Source organism: Jaculus jaculus, chromosome 18 (assembly GCF_020740685.1).
Source record: "Jaculus jaculus isolate mJacJac1 chromosome 18, mJacJac1.mat.Y.cur, whole genome shotgun sequence".
Taxonomy (NCBI): domain Eukaryota; kingdom Metazoa; phylum Chordata; class Mammalia; order Rodentia; family Dipodidae; genus Jaculus; species Jaculus jaculus.
This window is the reverse complement of record NC_059119.1, coordinates 32,767,590-32,790,050: the sequence shown is the minus strand read 5'-3', so window position 1 is coordinate 32,790,050 and position 22,461 is coordinate 32,767,590. Positions and strand designations below refer to the sequence as shown.

Sequence of the window (22,461 nt, the reverse complement as noted above, 5' to 3'; positions counted from 1 at the left end):
ATTGGGAACATACTGCAGTGCCCTTACTTTCTGAATACAACCCCAATTGCTCAGGCAATAAAACCACAGATTAATCACTGGGACCTCATGAAATTACAAAGATTTTGCACTGCAAAGGACACAGTGAAAAAGCAAAGAGGCAACCTACAGAATGGGAAAAAATCTTCGCCAGCTATATATCTGATAGAGGATTAATATCTAGGATATACAAAGAACTCAAAAAATTAAATAATAAGGAATCAAACAAGCCAATCAAAAAATGGGCTATGGAACTAAATAGAGAGTTCTCAAAGGAAGAAATACGGATGGCATATAAGCATCTAAAAAAATGTTCTACGTCACTAGTCATCAGGGAAATGCAGATTAAAACTACATTGAGATTCCACTCACCCCTGTCAGATTGGCCACCATCATGAAAACAAATGATCATAAATGTTGGTGGGGATGTGGAAAAAGAGGAACCCTTCTACACTGCTGGTGGGAATGCAATCTGGTCCAGCCATTGTGGAAATCAGTGTGGAGGTTCCTAAAACAGCTAAAGATTGATCTTCCATATGACCCAGCTATAGCACTCCTAGGCATATATCCAAAGGAATCATCTCATTTCCTTAGAAGTACGTGCTCAACCATGTTTATTGCTGCTCAATTTATAATAGCTAGGAAATGGAACCAGCCTAGATGTCCCTCAACAGATGAGTGGATAATGAAGATGTGGCACATTTATACAATGGAGTTCTACTCAGCGGTAAAGAAAAATGAAGTTATGAAATTTGCAGAAAAATGGATGGACCTGGAAAGGATTATACTAAGTGAGGTAACCCAGGCCCAGAAAGCCAAGCGCCACATGTTCTCTCTCATATGTGGATCCTAGCTACAGATGACTGGGCTTCTGCGTGAGAATGAAAATACTTAGTAGCAGAGGCCAGTAAGTTAAAAAGGAGACATAAAGGGAAGAGAAAGGAAGGGAGGAGGGTACTTAATAGGTTGATATTGTATATATGTAAGTACAATGATTGAGACGGGGAGGTAATATGATAGAGAATGGAATTTCAAAGGGGAAAGTGTGGGGGGGGAGGGAGGGAATTAACATGGGATTTTTTTTATAATCATGGAAAATGCAAATAAAAAATAAATTAAAAAAAAAGAGAAGGATTCTGTTAGGTGACTCCATCATTGGGAACTTAATGCAGTGCCCTTACATACACCTTGACGCCTTAGGTCGGTCACTAGATGTGGCCTCTTAAGCGACGTGGCATCTTGATGCAGAGATGCAATAAACACAAGATGTCGAGGGCCCTGTCAGCACCACACAACACACTGTGTACAATGAACCTGCACAACTGAGGTAAAAAGCATAGGACAGAAAATACATAACCCAGCCACATCGATGTCTCTCCTTACCTGCAAGTATTACACCCTGTCCATAGCTGCACGCGTCACACTTTCACATCGCTGGCAGCACCACAGTGAGGACTGAATATCTTGCACAGTGATGTTATGGCAGATAGAATGTCAGCAGGCAGTGCCGTTATGATCCTGTGGGACCATCATCATGCGGGCAGTCCACCAGTCTGTGGCACGTGACCGAGGCATATCTGAGTTTTAAAGACGTGCTGTTTGACTGGAGCCCAGACAGGCAGGGGCTAGGACTGTGTGGAAAGGTGGGTGGAATGGCTTCTACAGAGCCTTGAGGGACACTTTTCTGAGGGAAAGGAGGTCATTAAAAGTTTTGAAGGGGGCTGGAGAGATGGCTTAGTGGTTAAGCGCTTGCCTGTGAAGCCTAAGGACCCTGGTTCGAGGCTCGATTCTCCAGGACCCACGTTAGCCAGATGCACATGGGGCCGCACATGTCTGGAGTTTGTTTGCAGCGGCTGGAAGCCCTGGTGTGCCCATTCTCTCTCTCTCTCTCTCTCTCTCTCTCTCTCTCTCTCTCTCTCTCTGCCTCTTTCTCTCTCTGTCACTCTCAAATAAATAAATAAAAATGAACAAAAAAAAATTAAAAAGTTTTGAAGGCCTCCGGTGTCTTTTCTGGAGACAGCCTAGAACAAAGCTCCTCTCAAGGTATCTGTGTGTGTTACCCTGCTGTTTCTTGCCACTTAAGTCTATGACACTGGAGCCCCAAGAAGACCCCCTCACTGGTGGCCTGGCAGCCAGGTATGGGGGCTCCAGGCTTGTGAGGAACACCCAACAGGCTTCCCCATCAACTGCTTCTGAGAGCTGCCTCACAGCTCCGCCTTCTTCATGGCTCGCAGACATCAGCACTAATGTGTATGCAACTTGCTAATTAATGGAATCACTTGCATCTGAAAACATCTTATTCTAACAGGAGTCTGCAAAGCGCTCACGTTAATTCACAGGTACAATTATTCCAGCTTTCCTTTTTTTTTTGCCTTTCTGCCCAGCTTGGCTTAATGGCTGGAGAGAATGTTTCTAACTAGCCTCATGAAAACCAGTGGACCACAGCTCAGAACACCAGTGATGCCTTGGAGCTGGGCAAAGTGGCTAGCTGTGGCTTACCCAGGAAAGGGGGGAGGGGCTGTAAAGTGCCAAAGAGGAACTCCCTGGGCTCCAGGAAGGGAAAGGACTTCAGCGATTGGGGCCAGAGGACAGTGGGGAGGTTTCCAAGTCCAGTAAAAACACTTACCTGTGAGCCAGCCACATGTGGGGTCCAGGGGAGGCTTTGCTATATAGTGCGTATGCCAGAGGAGCCCACAGCATGATGTTTTGCTCAGCTGTCCTCTCCACACTGCTTCCCCGGGGTGCGGGCTCCCTCACTGTTCGAGAGAAACACACAAGGAATTATCCTGGGGCTGAGAGTAATCTGCTGGTACCACCTCCCCACCATTTGCAAACAAAGGGCTTGCAACACCCCTCTCCTTGTACCATTTCTGGTGTGTTAGCCTTGGTGAAATCTCTACGTGCCTTTCTTTCTCCTTTTTCCTGCTGTACAGAGCAATCCTATTAATTTTGGGTACCCTGGCAAGACACATATTCTCCACAGGGTTTGTCATTTGCTCTTTTACCAAGTACATATATATATATATATATATATATATATATATATATATATATATATATATATTTTAAATTATTGTGGTGCTGGAGAGATAGCTTAGTGGTTAAGCGCTTGCCTGTGAAGCCTAAGGACCCCAGTTCAAGGCTCGATTCCCCAGGACCCACATTAGCCAGATGCACAAAGGGGCGCACGTATCTGGAGATGGTTCGCAGTGGCTGGAGGCCCTGACATGCCCATTCTCATTCTCTCTCTGCCTCTTACTCTCTCTGTCTGTTGCTCTCAAATAAACAAAAATATTTTAAAAATTTATTGTGGTAGTACATACAAGACAAAGTTTGCCACTTTGAACCACTTTGAAATATAGGTTCTATAGGTTCACATTACAGCGTAACCATCACCACCATATGTTTTTAGAACTTTCTTCAGCTGTAAACTGAGTACTATCAAACGAGAAAATCCCCTACTATGGAGTTTTGAGTGAAGGGACAACGTTCAGATAACATGTCCTCTGGTAGAATTACATAAAAACACTTTGATCCCCTCAATCCCCAAAACACAGTACCTTCAGAGCTATGCCTTATGACCCTGCCGCGACATCTCCAGAAATATCCTGCTGGTAAGGTGATTTCCTCACTGCAAGTGACTCACCAGGTCGTTTCTGACTAGACTCTAGTAATCCTCCGTGAAGAAGCCTGAGAGATGGCTCAGATCGTATGGCTGTGGGTAGTCACGGTGCATTCACGGTGCTGAGCTCTGCTGTAGAAGAAAGTCACTAGGGTGTCTCTGAGATGGGCTGCTTAAAAATCTTGTTGGTTAGGGATGAAAACAACATGTTCTTCCCCCCTTGGAAACAAAACATCTGCCAGCCCTCTCATTCGGATGTTTCTCCGGGAGTCAGGCTGACCGAGATTTCGACCTTTGCTCCGCCATTCGTTGTCTGTGATCTCGATCCCCCACTCCTGCACCTCAGATGCGGGGCGTGTGGTCCCCGATGTGAGTTGCTGAGGAGACGACAGGAGATCTTGTCAGCGTGACACTGCCCCCCCAGCCCCGAGGCAGCAGTGGCTCAGGAGAGCAGACGGAGGTTCGGCGGCTGTCTGTTACCGTTGAGCGTTCTGTGTCGCGCAGGTCTCCAGGTGGTCCTGAACTCCATCATCAAGGCCATGGTGCCTCTGCTGCACATTGCCCTGCTCGTACTGTTCGTCATCATCATTTATGCCATCATCGGCCTGGAGCTGTTCATGGGGAAGATGCACAAGACGTGCTACAACCAAGAGGGCATAACAGGTAAGAGGAGGCTCTGTGGGCGCCGGAAGTACAGGAGGCCTGTAAGCAGTGACCTCGTCATTGCTGGGACAAGACCCCCAACCCGAAGCAGCTTAATGGAGGGAAGGGGGTTGATTTCTGGTTTATACTTGAGGGGAGGTTGCTCCGTGAAGGGGAAGGCATGGAACAGGCAGACAGCATCCCATCTTGTCACCAGCAGGAAGGAAGCAGAGTCTCTGGTGGCAGGCTGGACTGGACTGTACAATCCCAAAGCCTATCTCTGGTGACACACCTCCTCCAGCAAGGCTCCACCTCCCAAAGGTTCCCACCAGTTGGGGATCAAGTATGAGGCTTAAGCACAGACATATGATGCTATGAGAGACACTTGCCACTCAAACCACCACAAGGCTGCCCCTGGCCTCATAGCTTCTTTGCTTGCAGGCCCCTGCCCTCCCTGGGGCTCCCCCCCCCCCCATGCTTCAAGACCATGAGTGACCACAGGGGCAGTACTCAACACCCTTTCTCTCTCATTTCCAAGTCTGTCTTCACCGCAGTAGTTCCCTGTTCCAACAGCACATGTAAGCTTTGTCTAGTGTTTCTGGGCACTGATTTAATTGGGATAACATTGAAAGGATTAAGAACCTACCTTTCATCAATCTGTCACTCTTGAATCCAGCCCTAAGTGTTGGAGATGTCGGTGTTAACTGATGCAGGTGTGTGCACCTTATCGATGGAGCGCACGTCACAGCCCTTCAGGAAGGCAGCAACCCCACCTTCCATCATCACCCGAAGTCTTCCATCTCACGGCTGCCCCTTGCGTTGCTGTTTTCTCTATTCATAGGCAGAAGCCCCCATGCCCTCCCTGTCCCAGAGACCATAAAGGGGCCAGCCTGGAACTACCCCCTTGCTACCAAGCAAACATCTGTTCCTCAGAGAGGTTGAGCTCCATATCACGACCATCCGTCTTGCTTTGCTGAGACTTCAGTCTTCCTGTTCCTTTCTCAAGTCATTGTATTTAATGAGCAATGCTGGCTCTGAGTGGCACCCGAGTTTTGGTTTGCAGGATACAATCTTCTGCCTTAAGTGACCAATGTTCAGCTTGACCTTTCAAAATCCGCTGAAACAAGGAATTGACAAAGCTTTTTATTTTAATTTTATTTATTTATTTATTTGACAGCAACAGACAGAGAAAGAGGCAGATAGAGAGAAATAGAGAGAATGGGCGCGCCAGTGCTTCCAGCCACTACATACGAACTCCAGACACGTGCGCCCTCTTGTGCATCTGGCTAATGTGGGTCCTGGGGAAACAAACCTCGAGCAGGGGTCCTTAGGCTTCACAAGCAAGCGCTTAACCGCTAAGCCATCTCTCCAGCCCTACAAAGCTTTTTTTATGCATAATTTTTATTGACAATGTCTATACTTACAGACAATAAACCATGATAATTCCCTCCCCCATTTTCCCATTTACAAGTGCACTCTCCATCATATCCCGTATCTCTCTCCGTTAGTCTCTCTTAAACAGACACATACAGTAGTGTAATACACACATATGTACACACAGCACACATACACAAATGGAAACATTTCTCCTGCCCCTGGTAAGTGTGCATGAACTGCGTGTACCTCACGCACACATATGCAGAGGCCAGAGGAGTATGACAGATGCCCCATGCTGTCATTGTTATGCCGTGTTTTCCTGAGATAGAGGCTCCCACTGTTACTGTTTTTCTGTTACCTGGATGACCAGTGAGCCCCAGTGATGATTCTTCTATCCCTGCCCCCTGTGAAAAGCGCTGGGGGTACAGGCATTCACAAACCTGCCTGGCTTCTTTTTTTTTAATTAATTATTTATTTATTTGAGAGCGACACACACAGAGAGAAAGACAGGTAGAGGGAGAGAGAGAGAATGGGCGCGCCAGGGCCTCCAGCCTCTGCAAACGAACTCCAGACGCGTGCGCCCCCTCGTGCATCTGGCTAACGTGGGTCCTGGGGAACCGAGCCTCAAACCGGGGTCCTTAGGCTTCACAGGCAAGCGCTTAACCGCTACGCCATCTCTCCAGCCCCTGCCTGGCTTCTTAGATGAATGCTGTGACCCACACTCAGGTCTTCATGCTTGCCCAGCCAGTGGTCTTACCCACCGAGCCATCGCCTCGGCGCCTTCACCCTTGTTTTTAATTGACAACTTCCATGATTGTAAATAATATCCCATGGAAATTCCCTCCCCACCACTTTCCCCATCGCAACTCCACTCTCCATCGTATCCCCACGACCCCTCCGCCTCTCAGTCAGCCTCTCTTTTATTTCGATGGCATCATCTTTTCCTCCCATTATGACGGTCTTGTGTAGGTAGTGTCAGGCACTGTGAGGTCATGGATATCCAGGCCATTTTGTGTCTGGGGGAGCACGTTGTAAGGAGTCCTACCCTTCCTTTGGCTCTTACATTCTTCCTGCCACCTCTTCCGCAATGGACCCTGACCCTTGGAAGGTGTGATAAAGATGTTTCAGTGCTGAGCACCCCTCTGTCACTTCTTCTCAGCACTATAGTGTCTTCTGAGTCATCCCAAGGTCACTGCCATCTGAAAAGAGAAGCTTCTCTAACCAAAAGTGAGAATAGCGTTAACATATGGGCAAGAACATTAAGAGTGGTGCTTACCAGGCAGTATGGTGAGCACAGTATATACATTTATCCAGAAACTAGCAGACATTACACCCCTAGGGCTCATGCCCTTCACATTTCTTAATGGTGATTCTGTTGAAGAAGAAACTATCCACTCTCAAGAGAAATTTCAAATTACCTGGATTGTAATTGTATAACATTTGTTATCATATTGGAAGATATAATTTTTAATGAAAAGAACCAGCTGTGGCTGGCCTTCAACTAAAATTCTGAGCTATTTAACCTTATTTAAAGAAATGCCAAGCCATGCATCAATGACCAAATTGAGCAAAAGGAAGGATTTGAATTAAGGGAAGACATTCATTGATATATAACTTACAAAATAACCTATATAACTTGTATTAAGCGTGTGGCTTGGTTGGAGCTCCTTATGAGCTGACTATAACATGAGTAATATGGAAATGATCAGTGACCCATTGTACCTGTATGTCAGAGACACAGTCTCCAAGATGCCCCTTTTATTTGGCTTTGACTGGTGGGGTACTCTCACCAATGAAATGATGAGAAAGTGTGTCAAGGAACCAAAGGCAGCAATTGCTGGTTTACCACCAAGCCATAGAAAACTGCTCCAAACCCCACAAATAATTTCTGTCATAATAATGGGAAAATTGCAAAAACATGTCTGTCGTCTGCTGCTGGAATGGGTCCTGCAAGGCTGTGAGGAAAGATAACTAAATAACCATTACTGCCATGGGAGTTTTTACCAGGCTTCAGAGACCTTGAATGACAAGAAAATGGTGAATGTCATAGAGAAAGGGAACGTGATGGGCACATCTCCCTACGGCATGGCCAGAGGCCCCCTGGAAAGCTTCTTTCCGGACTGAAGTCCCCCTCAGCCTTGAGAATGTTGAATAGGCATGGCCCTACTTACCGGGGTGACCACCTTAGGGTCGTTTTGTACTTGATAGTAGCTAGGACTGTGAAAAAAATAATAATAAACCCCTGCTTCCTAACACAGCACTCGCTGTCATTTGTGTGGTGGGGTTTTGACTTTTATCCAGAAAGTTCTGGAAAGTAAGCTTTGATGGTTAAAAAAAAAAAAAATAGTAAGCTTTGATGGTAGAAACTAAGTAAGCCAGGGCATTAGGAAATAATGAGAGCAGTGCCCCACAGGAAAGGGGCCACACCAGGCTAGAGTCCCTGCTGGAACAGAGCCAAGGGCTTCTGGCTGTAGTAGCCTGGCTTCTGGAAGATTGCAGTTAGCTCTTCTCTTTCCCTTCCTTTTCCTCCTGTCAGCTCATAACCCAGGGATTCTCCACTGCTCCCAAGAGAGCTCCATCTGACCACCCACAAGGTGAATAACTCCAGTGAGGGAGAGAATCCACCGAGATCAATACGGCCATAGAGAAGGACCTTTGGAGTGGCGAATGGTCTCTTGTTTTGTAAATTTTTAATTTTTTAAAATTTTTATTTATTTATTTGAAAGCAATGGACACAGAGAGAGAAAGAGGCAGATAAGAGATAGAGAGAGAATGGGCATGCCAGGACCTCCAGCCACTGCAAACGAACTCCAGATGCATGCGCCCCCTTGTGCATCTGGCTAACGTGGGTCCTGGAGAATCGAGCCTCCAACCCGGGTTCTTAGGCTTCACAGGCAAGCGCTCAACCACTAAGCCATCTCTCCAGCCCTGTTTTGTAAATTTTAGACTTTGGATTTAATTACCATAAACACACCAAAGTGCTTGGTGAGTCCACGTTATCTTATTTGTTTGTGTGTGTGTGTGTGTGTGTGTGTGTGTGTGTTTTTCAGGTAGGATTTTTACTATACTTACTCTGTAGTCCTAGGCTGCCCTCAAACTAACGGCAAACCTCTAACCTCTGCCTCCCAAGTGCTGGGATTCAAGGCGTGTATGCCACAGCTTCATGGCATCTTTTTAATGGGCTGAAGTTATCCTTTTGAGAATTTTGATATTTAATTTCACAGACTTCTAAACTTGAGAATATATGTTCCCTTTAAGAGTCCATACAAGGAAAACACAGGGCCAGATAGTGAGCCGTCACTCTGTCATTAAGGCCACCCTTCCCACGGCCAGTCCCCACTGGCGATGGCCTCAGAAGAGGCCATGTTCCCCAGCCCCAGGGCTTGTTCAAGGTGCCCTCTTAGTGGATACACTGCCGTGTGCCATTATCTCTTGTTTCTGGTTGTCCATCTGTGCAGTGGTTGTGGAGCCAGGGCATTCTCAACTGCCCTCCCTCTCACGATAATTACCCCAGAGACCGCCACAGAATTAGTTGGCAATGAAATCACCCTCATTCTAGTCTGTCCTTCATGTTAGGCCCTAAAAAAAAAAAAAAAATAAAAAAAAAATGCAGTTGATGTTGTCTTGGTGATTTCTTCTTGGAATCCTGCCTGAAACTCCCCCAGGATCTCACTTCTTACTGATATTGACTCCATTTCTAAAACTCTTTACTTCACCAAAGGCTTAATTTGAACTTTCCACGTTGACCAGTCTCTCCCATTCTGTTTTTCAATGGCCAGCCCCCACATGACTTTGGTTCTCCCTCCTCACATTCCTGTTTTCCTTCCCAGGGCTTCACGACTCTGCGAAGGAAAACTAACACATCTTCATGGCTAAGCTAACTCCCCTCACCATGTCATTAGGACCGCTGGCCTGTGTGTGTTCCCTTTAGTGCTTTTGATAGATACTTATTCTTACTGGATCATCATTGCTTCTTAATTGTTCTACAATTTTTTTTTATTGTTCAAGGCAGATTTAAAATAACAGAGCAGCCCTTGAGCCCGTGGATAATCTTCCTGAAGCGTATCTTCCTCCTTTATTCATGAGATCCCTGCCTCTTGGTGCCATTTTCTTTTAACACATACTTATAAAATCCCCAAATATGTTTTCTTTCCTAAGGATGCTCAGAGCTGGCCCCTCCTTTCCTTATTTCTGCTGTTTTAAGAACTGAGAACTCAGGGCAAGCTGTGAAGACGAGAGGTATCTTTATCACACACACACACACACACACACACACACACACACACACAAGAAATAATGTGTCTCTCCCTTTTTTGCCTGGTTTTGCAAGAACAAAACAAAATTTATGATCTAGTTGGTTCTTAGTTTTCTAGGCTCCCAGCTCTCATTTTTAGGTGCTCTGCTATTTTTAATCTATTATTTAGGTTTGCGATTCACTTTAAAAATTTTTTTATGAGAAAGAGAGAGGGAGAGATCGAGAATTGGCGTGCCAGGGCCTCCAGCCACTGCAGTTGAACTCCAGACACGCACACCCTCTTGGGTGCATGCGCAACCCTGCGTGCTTGCGTCACCTTATGCGTCTGTTTTACACGGGACCTCAAGAGTCGAAAACGACTCCCTAGGCTTCACAGGCAAGCACCTTAACCACTAAGCCATCTCTCCAGCCCAGGATTTTTTTTTAAATTTCTCTCTTTTTAACAGCTCCACAACGAAATCTGTAAAATTTTTGCAATTTCAAAACTCATACAAAGTGGCAAGTAGGTGCCGTTCTGTTCAGCTACCTTCATACGAAGCCCCTGGCATCCAGCTCCTGCATGGGAAATGATGTGGGCACTTCCTGTCCTCAGACAGCTCGGAGATCAGTAATGCAGACCCATCACTTTGGCCACTGATTATAGCACCAGGCCACCACCAAGTCAGGAAGCAGCTTCATTCAAAACAGGCTAAATCTGGAAGTGATCCAAATACCCATCAGCTGGAGAATGGGTAAAACATACAATGAAAGACATTGCTCAGCAATACATAGGCGCAGATGAGGCTGAAATATGCAACACTGCCAGTGAACTCAGAAACACTCTTAAGCAAGGAAGAACGGCATAGAGAGCCACACACACTGTGTGTCTTATTTGTGTGAAGACTCAAGGGAAGCCATGCTGAAAAGACATAAAGCAGAGTGGATTGTTAGGAGTTGGGAACAGGAGAAAGGATGGACCATATGCACACAGGGATGGTGGGGGCTGATGGAGAGGAGGAAATGGAAGCTACTACCACCATCCCCAGGAAGATCCCAGCACACATTTTTCAGCCCTAGTGCTCCATTCTATTCCCCCAAAAATTATTTCTCAGGTTAAGGGTTAACTTTTCGCTGCCTTGCTTCCTCTCCAGAGCAAAGAGAATTAAATGAGAAACCACAAACAGCAGCAGCCATCTAGCCAATAGCGTTTTATACCAAGCCCGTTTCCCTATGGGCAAAATAATCACACACTGTGATAGTTTTCAGATCCTCGTAAAAGAAGAAAAGATCCTGGGTGGCTAATTGTCTGTAAATGATGAGTCGTGGGCAAATTCTCTCTTTGGGGTTGTGTTTTCACTGTTCTAAGAGGCAGCCTTTGGTTGGTGGTTGCCATTCCTTTCTAGAGGTGTAAGATCCTCACCTTCACAAACTTTTGGGAATTCCCCATTTCGACTTCCACTTTCCAGAAGTTTCCACTTGAGGTGACTGTTCCATTATTACTTTCGGATGGGCTACTTGACTGTGATGCCATTCCACAACAGAGGAAGCAACACCTGGCATGAAATCAATGGCTGAGGTTTACGTGGAGTCTCATTTTTACAACGTGTAGTTGAGAGAATTGACCGTCTAAGCTGGTGAAATGAAATGATAACCCCCTTTGTGTTGTGGAGTGGGGGACCTTGTTCTGGCGCCGCTGTGGTCACCCGTCAGCCTCACCCTGTCACTTTTCTCTCTAACTCCTTTTCTTCCTTGTCTGCCCATTGCCCCCCCCCCCCGGCTTTCTTCTCACGGTGGTGGAGACGTCCCAGCAGAAGAGGACCCTTCCCCCTGCGCCCTGGAGACGGGACACGGGCGGCAGTGTCAGAACGGGACCGTGTGCAAGCCCGGCTGGGATGGGCCCAAGCACGGCATCACCAACTTCGACAACTTTGCCTTCGCCATGCTCACGGTGTTCCAGTGCATCACCATGGAGGGCTGGACGGACGTGCTCTACTGGGTATGCGGACGGGCCCCGAGAGGGCAGGGGTGCCGAGACCACAGGCCTCTCTGGGTATTTCCCTTCCTGTCTTCCCCATGACGTTGGGACACACACACACACACACACATACACACGTACACACGCACATGAAGCACAAGTGTCTGATGTCTTATAGGTCTTTCCTGTAAAGCAAAGCACAACATGGTTACCTTCATGAGTCCCCTCTCCCTGTCCCTTGGACTTAGAGGGGGTCACCTTAGTGTGCTAAGCATGTGTGGATCATGCAGCCAGTGACCACAGCTGGCTTGAGGGCTCAGCATAGCTCTCCTTCCTGTCCTGGAGTCCCCTTATTTGCTTAAACTTTTCCTACCAACCCCCACAAAGACCTCCAGGCAGAACTTTGATTCCTCAAAGAAAAGCCAGGCCTGGTCTCCTACAGAGAAACTGCACACACACACACACACACACACACACACACACACACTTTTTTTGTTGCAATGTGCAACATTATAACATGCTATTATGTTTTTATTCTCCCATTGTTCTTAACATATCTGAATACTCCAACAGGCAAACGTATTGCCATCCTTCCCAGTGATAGCCAATGATTCTACTGGCTATATGTGCATATTTTAAAATTTCACTTCTTGCTGGGTATAGTGGCGCACGCCTTTAATCCCAGCACTCGGGAGGCAGAGGTAGGAGGATCACCATGAGTTCAAGGCCACCCTGAGACTACGTAGTGAAGTCCAGGAGAGTCTGAGCTAGAGTGAGACTCTACCTCAAAAAAACAAACAAAAAATCTCACTTCTTGAGCGCTAACTCATCCATAGAATGTTTCATTTTATTTTAAAGATACTCCTCATAATCCAGCAGCCACCACAGCTCTGCCAACCTTTCTGCTCTTGAACTGTCAGACATGTCTCCTCCATTGGCAAATACACACACTGAACTTGAGCTGTCTTCATTCCAGCAGAGTCAAGTCTATTATTTGTTTTATAAAAAAAACTGCAAAAAATATCTTCTTTGCAGTATCTCTTACTTTAGCACAAAAAATGACTTGCCAGAATCTAGTGGTACTCTTCAGAATTTGGCTGGAAAAAGCGTGTTGCCAGCCTTGAGAAGTATCACCCTTCCCAAGTTTCACAAACAGCCAAATTCATTTGGCCATGGTGAAAACACTTCAAGAGCCTTCTCACCAGTGTCCACACATGAGCGCAGGATGGGTGAAAAGAAACAAGAGCCTTGCCCACATGTGCCGCTGCCAGGGAGAAGAAACAAGGCTGAGAAAGGTACTGACTTCTCCTGGCACCAAAGGGCAGCTGTATCAGAGCTTCCCAGTAGTATGGCTTTTTGATGTTTTTATTAGCACCATGCCTGTTAGTTCAAGAATTCTATCTTGGGCTGGGGAGATAGCTTGGTAGGCAACGGGTCTTGCCACCCAAGCGTGAGGAGCTGAGAGGTCCAGGATTCAGTCCGAGTTCAATTCCGTAGCACCCATGCAAACACCAGGGTGTGGCTGTTCACAGCTTTAACCCCAGTCCTGTGAGAAGCAGATGCCAAAGAATTGCTGGGGCTTGCTGGTCATCCAGTCAGGCCAAAAATGGCAGCTCTGAGTTCAGTGAGGCTCAAGGAGAGATATAGATAGAGGAGGATGCTTGACAGCTTCCACATACATGTACACAGGATACACACACACACACACACACACACACACACACACACACACACACACACACACATAAACCCCTTCTTCCCAACCTTGATGTTACAGTTGACATGCAAGAGCCCTATGTTTCTATGAAGTTTGTACTTCTTTATAAATGACGGCTTGGAACCTGTCCAAATACCTTGGACCTAACATATGTTTACAGAGTGTTCTTGCAAGCCAGTGTCCTCTGGGCACTGATGAGTCAGTCGATCATGAATATGATGAACAAGATCCAGTTCAGCCAAACAACCACACAGTCCAGAGGGGGAAAAAAAAAAAAAAACTGGGTTCTTATCTGAACGCTGGTGATCACCGCAGACCATGTCAGGGCAGAGTTGTGACCTGTCAACAGAGGACATGGTGGTCCAGACATAGATGGTCATAGCCCATTGGTCTCAAACTAAAGTGAAATATTAGAAAACATTCTCAGGCTTGTGCTGAATAAAAAACTGGTTTTGTATAATTTAAAGACAAAGGGAGAAATTTGGATTTACTTTACTCCGTGTTCGACTTAGTGCATTCTACTCAGCAGAGCACATTGGCTTCCTGAGTGGTCCTAACTGGTCCTTCAGGAAGGACTTTCTATCTTCCAACTCTGAAGGGCCAAGGACAGAAAGGTCCCTTTGTAAATAGTTTCCACCTGTGGGACGTAGACCACAAGACTGGGCTCAAGCAGGAGCCTCCAGCCCCCGCCTTCAGTTCAAAGGGAAATGCCCACCGTGGCATCACATTGAGGACAAGTGAGGGAATGGAGGAACTAGGTACAACTTACTTTGCTGATGGCCCTGGTGCACTTTTGTGACCTTCTCTCATCACCCCATCTCTCTCCCCCACAGCAAGCCACTGATAACCACACCAGCCAGACTTGACCCCCAGGAGACAGACGGTCTCCAGGTGACAGCCAGAGTGGACAATGGGGAAAGGCACGCAACAGTGACTGCCAACTTCTCTCAGCCGTTGTCCCTCCTTCCCCAGGGCATGTGACTGAGCTCAGGCTAGGGACAGAAGAACTGTCAGAGGCCCAGAGGCCCTGACATCCAGGGAAATGCTTCACGCTGACTTCCCCAGCACCTTTTCAAGATGGCCGTGTGTGTGTGTGTGTGTGTGTGTGTGTGGTGTGTATGAGTTACACACACACACACCCACCCCTCAAAGTGAGGTCATACTTCCGGCTTGGTTATACATGATCAAGGCACCTCCCAGCCCAATGTTCTTGCTATTAAGCAACTCCTCTAATTACTTGGACCTTTCTCTTCCCTCTTTCCCATTTTTCCCCCCTTCTTCCTTTCTTTTCCTTAGTCATTCCTCCTCCTTGCCTATATCACTAAACCACAGCCTCTCAGATCTCAATGTTTTAGCATCAAACACGGAGCTTTCTAGATATAAAATCACTCAAACTGCAGCCAAATCATGCCACTGAAAGCTCCCAAGTCAGGACCTCAGTGTCTGCGGCGGAGGCTCACCAGGCCGTTCGGGTGCACGTTTGAGCTCAGAAAGTCCAAGGAAGTTATGAGGCTCCTTTGTGCCCTAGGAAGTTATAAGGATCCATTTCAAAGAGTTAGATGTTGGTTTCAGGCAGGTTTCCTGATGTTTTCCATGCAGTATTCTCTGTGTTCTGTCTGCAGGTCCTGGATGGGAAAGCTGTGGATTTCAGCAAAGGCAGGGGTCCCACTGAATTCTCAGGCCTGTAGGCATAGACCATTGGCACCAGGGTACCTCCTGCCTGCCTGAGGGAAGCCACATGGCTTTCTTTATTATAGATCTAAGGAGCATCTAGCCCACTGATTTGAGAAGACCTGTCCTGTTTGCACCTCCACATACGGGTCCTGATAAGCTGAGTTGCTTTGAAAGTCCTGGCTCCTTCTTCTCTTCCTCCTCCTCAACCTCTCTTTCTCCTCTTCCTCCTCCTCCTCCATCTCCTGCTCTTCCCTCTCTTTCTCCTTATTCTTCAGTTCTTCGCCTCATAAAGATAATGTCAGCACTTCAGTCTAATCCTAAGTCAGAGTCAGTCGGGAGGGCTGTGTGCTTTCCACCCAGTCTGCCCTGAAAGCAGGTGGGAGGGAGAGAGAGAGAGAGAGAGGAGAGAGGGGGTGAAAACAAAGGGGGTATTTTCCTTGTAGACCGAGGAATCACCCTCAGTACTCCCGAGTGCTGTGTGCCCAGTGTCTGGACAATGTTCCCTCAGGGAAGTTTTGTGGTTGCTCATCTTCCGCCACCCCACCTCTCATCTGCCTTGAACCTCTAAAATAACTTTCCCGTAGCCAAGGAAGGGACCAAGAAAGGAAATGTAGAAGAACAGGAGAGGGAGAAAGCCCGAGGTTCCTCCATATCTTCCTTTTTGTCTGTGAGTCAGCAGATGGTCGGCAGGCCCTGTAGCTCCCTCACTGGGGTCCTTGATGAAGCTGAAGCCATTTTCTTTCTGTGACCCAGAAGAAAGGACCCACAAACCAATCAGGGGCCAAGGGAATCTCTGAGGCCTTTGGGTTTGTGCGGCCTGGAGGAATGGACTATTTTTATGTATTTATTTATTCATTTATTATTTATTTATTTTGGTGAAGTTTGGAGTGTGAGGACCCAGGGATCCATTCTAGGGAACTGGAGGAGGCTAGCCAGCTCTTCCTCCCACTCACCATCTGTCCAGGCTCTGGAGGCTGCTCCATGTGGCTGGGCCACAGTGCGCATGCCATGGCTGGCTGGAGCCTCTGGCCCCCACCTGTCGTGTGGGAGGGGTCTACGGTCCAGGAGGGAGTCAAAGGAAGCTGTGCAGGACAGTCCAGCTCTCTCAGGACAAGCCTTGGGCCACTCTGCTGCCCTTGGGGTTGGGTCAGATCGAGCAAGATGGAATTAGGGCATGAGCTCCAGGAGGTCAGCACCCTGGGGCAGTTAGGGTTAGGGTGGTGTGTGCATCCTCTCTTCCTGACCTACCCACCCTCCTCCAATAGGACAGAAGCACCGGTCCTCTAAATTACAGAAGGAAAGGAAGGGACTCTTTGTAACTTACGTTAACAGGATGGAATTGCACAGGAAAAGCCACAAGAACACTCAGGACACAGGGTCCAAGCTACCGTGGAAGCAAGTCCTCAGTTTCCCCCATCCCCCCACCAGCTAGGGCTGTTTTCCACCCTGTTCTTTTACTGCGCCCCAAGGTCCAGTATAGCACACACATCTTACACGTCCCAGTCACTCAGTACACACCTGCTGAATAAATATGAACGTTATATGACCACTTAAGGGCAGGCAAAGGCTAGTGCATAAGCCCATGTCACAGTGAGAAGTGCAGGTCCCGGCATGATAGGACCACCCTGGCTGGGCCACATGGCTTCCTGTCTTCCCATTTCTCAACTCCTGTCCCTGCTTGAATTGGCTGCGTTTGCTTACCCAAGCCCCCCCCCCCCCCCCCGTGTGAAGACGCACCGGATGTCCCCGCCGCTACTCTGGTTCTGATTCTTGGTTTGGCTCGTTCTTCCTGGTCAAAGGAAAGGCCCTGGTTCCCTGTGACCCATGAATCCCATCTCCGCCAACAACTGTGGCTTTGCCGGGTACGCCGCGTTCCTCCACCGAGAAAAATCCTCCAGCTCACAGCCAGGCTTCCCAGCTGGGTACTTGGTTTCTACTAATGGCCAGGTTCCTAGGAAACTTCCCTTGCTGTCACAGAGTCCTTGGACTCTGGGCTTCCTTCCTTCACCATAGCTCCCTCTGCCTTCGGTGACTCTGCTGTGTAAGGTCCACACACCCCTGTCTGATCTGGCCCATGTCTCAGTCTTCTGCCCTTGCTCCTGCGAACACATCTACCACTGTGTCTTTATGGTCGCTTTTTGCCCTTGTCTCCCCTGCTAACAAGGGCTTCCTACTTATAGCACACAGCCTGGCACATCTTTAAGTGTGTCCCTTCACTCAATAAGCATTGACTGAGTGCCTGTCAAATGCACGACACTATTCCAGGAACATGGCATTCACTAGGGAACCAAATAAACCAAAGCCACCTTTCTTCATGGAACTTACCGCCCAGATAAGCCCATGTTAAGTTGAGTTTTGATGTGACGTGTTTAGTGGAGAGATGTTGGGAACGCTTCCTCACTAACTCAGTTCAAACCAGTGAGCCATAGGCATAATTTTTGCACAATGCTCTGTGACCACATTTGGTGAACTTTCTCTGACCAAAATAACAAAACAAAACAAACAAAAAAGCAAGCCGATCAGAGCAGGCAGGTCTCTCAGGACTCCTCAGTCTTTGGTCACTGCACACTAAGAACACAATATTTGCCCCCACACTTCAGCTAGTAGATAAGGCTTCTCAGCGTCTGGGACTTAAGGACCCTAAGCCCTGATGTCCCAGCACAGCTGTAACTCAGTCGAAGCAGGTGGGTAGAAATCAAATCAAGGCCGCAGTTATCAAATTTTAGCACCCCTCAGTGGATTGACTACCATTACAATACAGATATATGAACCCCAGTGAGATCCTAACTTGGGGACAGGGCACAGGATTCTGCTCTGTTGGTTCTCCCTTGTGGCCCTGGCTGGTGGCCTTAGGACATTGCTGTCCACAGCTGGGGAGGACTGTGGAGAAGCAGAGCATCTATTATGTCCTTGCAGATACAGCTGGGAGCTCTGGAGAGAGCTCTGTGGATTAGTGGTGCTCAAACTCTGGTGTGCTTCCTTGGGCACTTGTGACAATGGCTTGCTGGAGCCACCCCCAGAGTTTCAGGGTGGGGCCAAGTATGAATGTTTCTCCGTGAGCTCCTGGTGGCGCTGGGTGTGAGGTCACACTGTAAGACTGCCTATATAAGAATCCAGAAGCTGGTATTTTAGGAATTGGGGGTTTTATATATAAGCTAATTTCACAAAGACCATCTCGGGCTTCATTTTGTTTTTTTAGGAATCTAGGACTAAACTTTATTTAGTCTGCTTGGAAATCACCAGAAGAAAATATTTAAGAAGCTAAATCAGAATCCATCTCCTCTTCACACTCTCTTCAGCAAGAGGTGTGCTGGAAATGTCTGACAACCGCTTCAAGAAGTAGAGGATAAAAAAAATATATATAATAGTCAATTGATGTTGTTTGCCCCTATCTGTGTTGTTAACACTTCTACCATGGCCCGGTGTGGTGGCGCATGCCTTTAATCGCAGCACTCGGGATGCAGAGGTAGAAGGATCACCGTGAGTTCGAGGCCACCCTGAGACTACATAGTAAAGTCCAGGTCAGCCTGAGCTAGAGTGAGACCCTACCTCCTCCCTCAGAAAACAAAAACAAAACAACAACAACAAAAAAATCCAGACTTCCACCATGGCTAATGACATGCTATCAACAGAAAGTCGCCAACCTTGGTGTTGGGAAGGGATGTGTACATTGAGCTCTCCACAGTGCCAAAGTCTTGGTATACCTCAAACCCCTACAGAGATTTTCAACTTACATGGAGTGTCTCCCTCAGTCCATCAGTTACGAGCTAAGGATCACTTCTGTCTAAGGTGGTGTCAGGCCCAAGTTCCCTTCTCAGATGCATAGACTGCCTTTCCTGACCTGTTTGCTTGTGAAATGCTGAGGCTGAACCTTAACAAGCCTGGGCATGCCTGGCATCTGGGTAGCAAGCTCTTCGGGAAGAGCTAGTCCTCACGTGTATTGCAAGCCTTCATTCCCCAGCCTTGTCAGTTGATCCACTTCAGAACCCAAGGTCAGGCTTACCCCAGGTACATCTTAAGGTTTAATGTCCACGTAAACCCAGCTGAGCTAATCTCATCCCAGGTTGAAGAAACTGCTTAGTTTAGAGGTGACCCATCTCCTAGGATGACTGCATTGAAAACTATTTCTTTTCTAGCAAATGAAACATCAGAGAGAGAGAGAGACAGGCAAGACTCCTTCTGAGGGAAGTCCTTCCCAGCTCAGATCAAGGCCTCAGGGAAGGATTTTTGAACTGGAAGGAAGCCAAGGGTAGCGTTAGCTCCTGAGCCACGTCAACCAAACCAAGAGGCCACGTTCTGCCCCACACCTTCTGTCGATCTCTTCCTCCTCCCTCTTATGAGCCTCTCGCTTGACCTCACTTTGCTGCCTCTGTCCTAACTCTCCTTCGTCTTTCCAGATGCAGGACGCTATGGGCTATGAGTTGCCTTGGGTGTATTTTGTCAGTCTGGTCATCTTTGGATCCTTTTTCGTTCTAAATCTGGTTCTCGGTGTGTTGAGCGGGTAAGCTGAATGCTTCTATGTTGTTTTTACAATGCAGCCGAGCAAGGTCCCAGGTTCCACTAGGATCCTCCGAGACAGGACCCTAACAATCCCAGGAAAACAGAAAAGAAAAAGTCTCTATCCAACCACAGATTCTGACTATTGGCCGGGCAGGCTATTTGGCGTCTGAGTTTCATCTCAAGGATCCCCGGGGGGTCCCATGCTGCTTGGCTCAGCATCCGGGAGCCAGCGGCTGGTACTCGGCCATGCTCGGTTGCCGTGTGTGTGTGCCTCACTAACTATCATTCCATTCTTCCAGGTCAATGATGCCGTAGGAAGGGACTGGCCCTGGATCTATTTTGTTACACTAATCATCATAGGGTCATTTTTTGTACTTAACTTGGTTCTCGGTGTTCTTAGCGGGTAAGCAGGACCAAGGAAAAAGGTCTTGATTTTTTTTTCCACTTATTTTTATTTATTCTTTCTGCTATTCCTGGCACTCTTCTGTTTCTAGCTCTGATGAACCTATGATAAAGTGGGGGGGGGGGTCACTCAGGAGCTTTGAAGTGAAGGTCTTTGGCCTGGCTGTGGAAAAGGTCAGATGCACAGGAGTGAACCCATTAGTGTGTGGGTGGTGGCCCCTGGCAAGGAGACACCCTGTCCTTGTTTTCCCTCACCAAGCCCCCCCACTCCCACCCATACCCAGCAGCTACTGAGCCAGGCAAGAAGGCTTCTTCTTGTGGCTTACTAAATGAGCCTCAAAAGCAGTGCAGTAAGAATTTGAGTGGAAAGGTCTCAGAAACAGGACTCTGAGGAGAATTCACACCTTCACAACCTCAGCCTTGCAGATCTCTTGAGCCAATTATGATTTCAAATTATTTTTATTCAGCAAACAGGCCAAAGCTGAAAGAATTTGGCTTAAAAATCTAAGAAAAATGGGGGTAGGGCTAGGTAGATACAGGTTCTGGGTCCTATCCCCAACACAGAAAACAAACAAACAAACAAAAAAAGCACCAGCACCAATAATAACGAAACAAAACCCAAGCCCTCTGCATATACACATGTATGTATGCAAACCAATGCAGATGGAAAAGTCTCTCCTCCATTCTCACCCCTTGACCAAGCAATCCATCACCGACTTTTTTCTTCTGAATACAAAGGACATTAACTTGTTTAAAGCCACAGGTAATTTACACATGAGATGGATTCTTTTCTTCTTTTAAGTCTAGCTCGATGCTACAAGTATGAACGACCTGCTTTTAGCCCTTGCTCAGATAAGCTTAGAGGTGACAGCGTGGTTCACGACTGGGACATCCAGTGGCTTCCCAACAACAGCCACCTTCTCACCAGGGAGAGCCTAGCTCTTTCCCTAGCCACCGTTGTCTTCACCAGACCATGCCAGCCCTGCCAAAGCCTGAAACCTTAATGCTCCTGAGGGCTCTCTGACCCTCTCGTGGGTGACCTACGCTGCTGACTTGGCTGCAGACCGGGGTGGGGTGGGGGAGGGCAGGTTCTGCTTTGCTTGGACAGGCCAGATAGTCTCACAGTTTTGCAGGCACTTAGGGACTTAATACAGAAAGCAGTTCAGGCAGGAGGGGGGAGGCCACTGTCAGTCCAGACTGGGATGGCGCTCAGTCTTCTGTCACATCGTAATGCAGGGCATGGGCTTCAGTCTGCAACGGGGTGAGAAAAAGACTCTACTCCCCCCCCCTACACCTCCCATGGCCCTGAATGACATCTTGCCTTTTGCCAAGGTGAGGCCACATAGGAGACCAGGGTGAAAAAGAAAAGAGTAGAATTAAGCCTTTGGTTAGCTGCCTGGAGGGTTGAGGGGTTTCATGTTTTATATTCCAACACAAGAAAATAGCCCTGTGTTTATAATGTGGGTGAATCTTAGAGGGAAAAATCAACCTAATTATCCCAATTCAAGACAGAAATTTGGCTCTCCCAGCTCTGCATAATGTTGGGCAACTGCACCTTTTAAAACCTTTGTTTCCCCATCACAAAAAAAAAAAAAAAAAAAATGAAGATAATGACAACTGAGAGGTGGTTGTAGTGATGGAAATAGTTCCCATAAAGCACAGTGACTCATCTATAGTCAGCGTACATGAAGTTATTGAACGGAACAACTGAAGCTAGAACTGCTTTAATGTTCCTTTTAAAGATGAGTGACGTGAGCCCAGAGATGTCACTTTGCTGGCCATCAGCAGACCCGAGAGCAGAACTTTGGCTTAGCCTGGCTCCTGTCTCCTCATCACTAGCCAGTGGATAAGCATTGAGTGAGCCTGGACTGTGACATAGCCCAGAGCTCCCGGCCTTGGAAAACAACAAGGCATTTCCACTTTCTTCTGTCAAAGGTTAGAGACCAAATCTGACAGTATTAAATTCCTCCAGGATTCTGATGGGGAGAATGTGGACTAGCCCACAAAGGCCCCTCCTCTAGCCCATAGCTCTTCTTGTCCCTCCCAGAGAAGCGACCAACCTGATGGTGTCAAATCAGAGAAATAAAAAGAACAGCTGTTGGTGTTGGAGGAAAAGTCATTTTGAAGCCACGCGTTGGTCTCATTTACGTCAAAGGAGGATAGGTGTGCATAATCACCTTACCCCCAAACCCTTTGCTTAATGATGTTGAAAGTAGTTAGTTAGTTAATTAGGTAGCTAGCCAGCTACTTAGTTGACACGGGTCAGGAACATGGGGGCTCTAAACCCGTGAGCCTGAATC

At 47.4% G+C, this 22,461-nt stretch overlaps 1 protein-coding gene across 6 annotated transcripts in view; it reads left to right on the top strand.

Moving 5' to 3' along the window:
- Positions 1-22,461, top strand: part of Cacna1c (calcium voltage-gated channel subunit alpha1 C) — a 669,544-nt gene that overhangs the window by 457,915 nt on the left and 189,168 nt on the right. For 4 of the 6 annotated variants that reach the window (XM_045137289.1, XM_045137291.1, XM_045137290.1 and 1 more), the window contains exons 6-8: positions 4,145-4,303; positions 11,693-11,889; positions 19,657-19,760. In XM_045137289.1, the coding sequence (XP_044993224.1) occupies positions 4,145-4,303; positions 11,693-11,889; positions 19,657-19,760 (460 nt within the window). Of the gene's footprint in view, positions 1-4,144; positions 4,304-11,692; positions 11,890-19,656; positions 19,761-20,058; positions 20,163-22,461 lie in introns of those variants that run through there. The other 2 variants (XM_045137293.1, XM_045137292.1) reach the window with 2 other exon arrangements.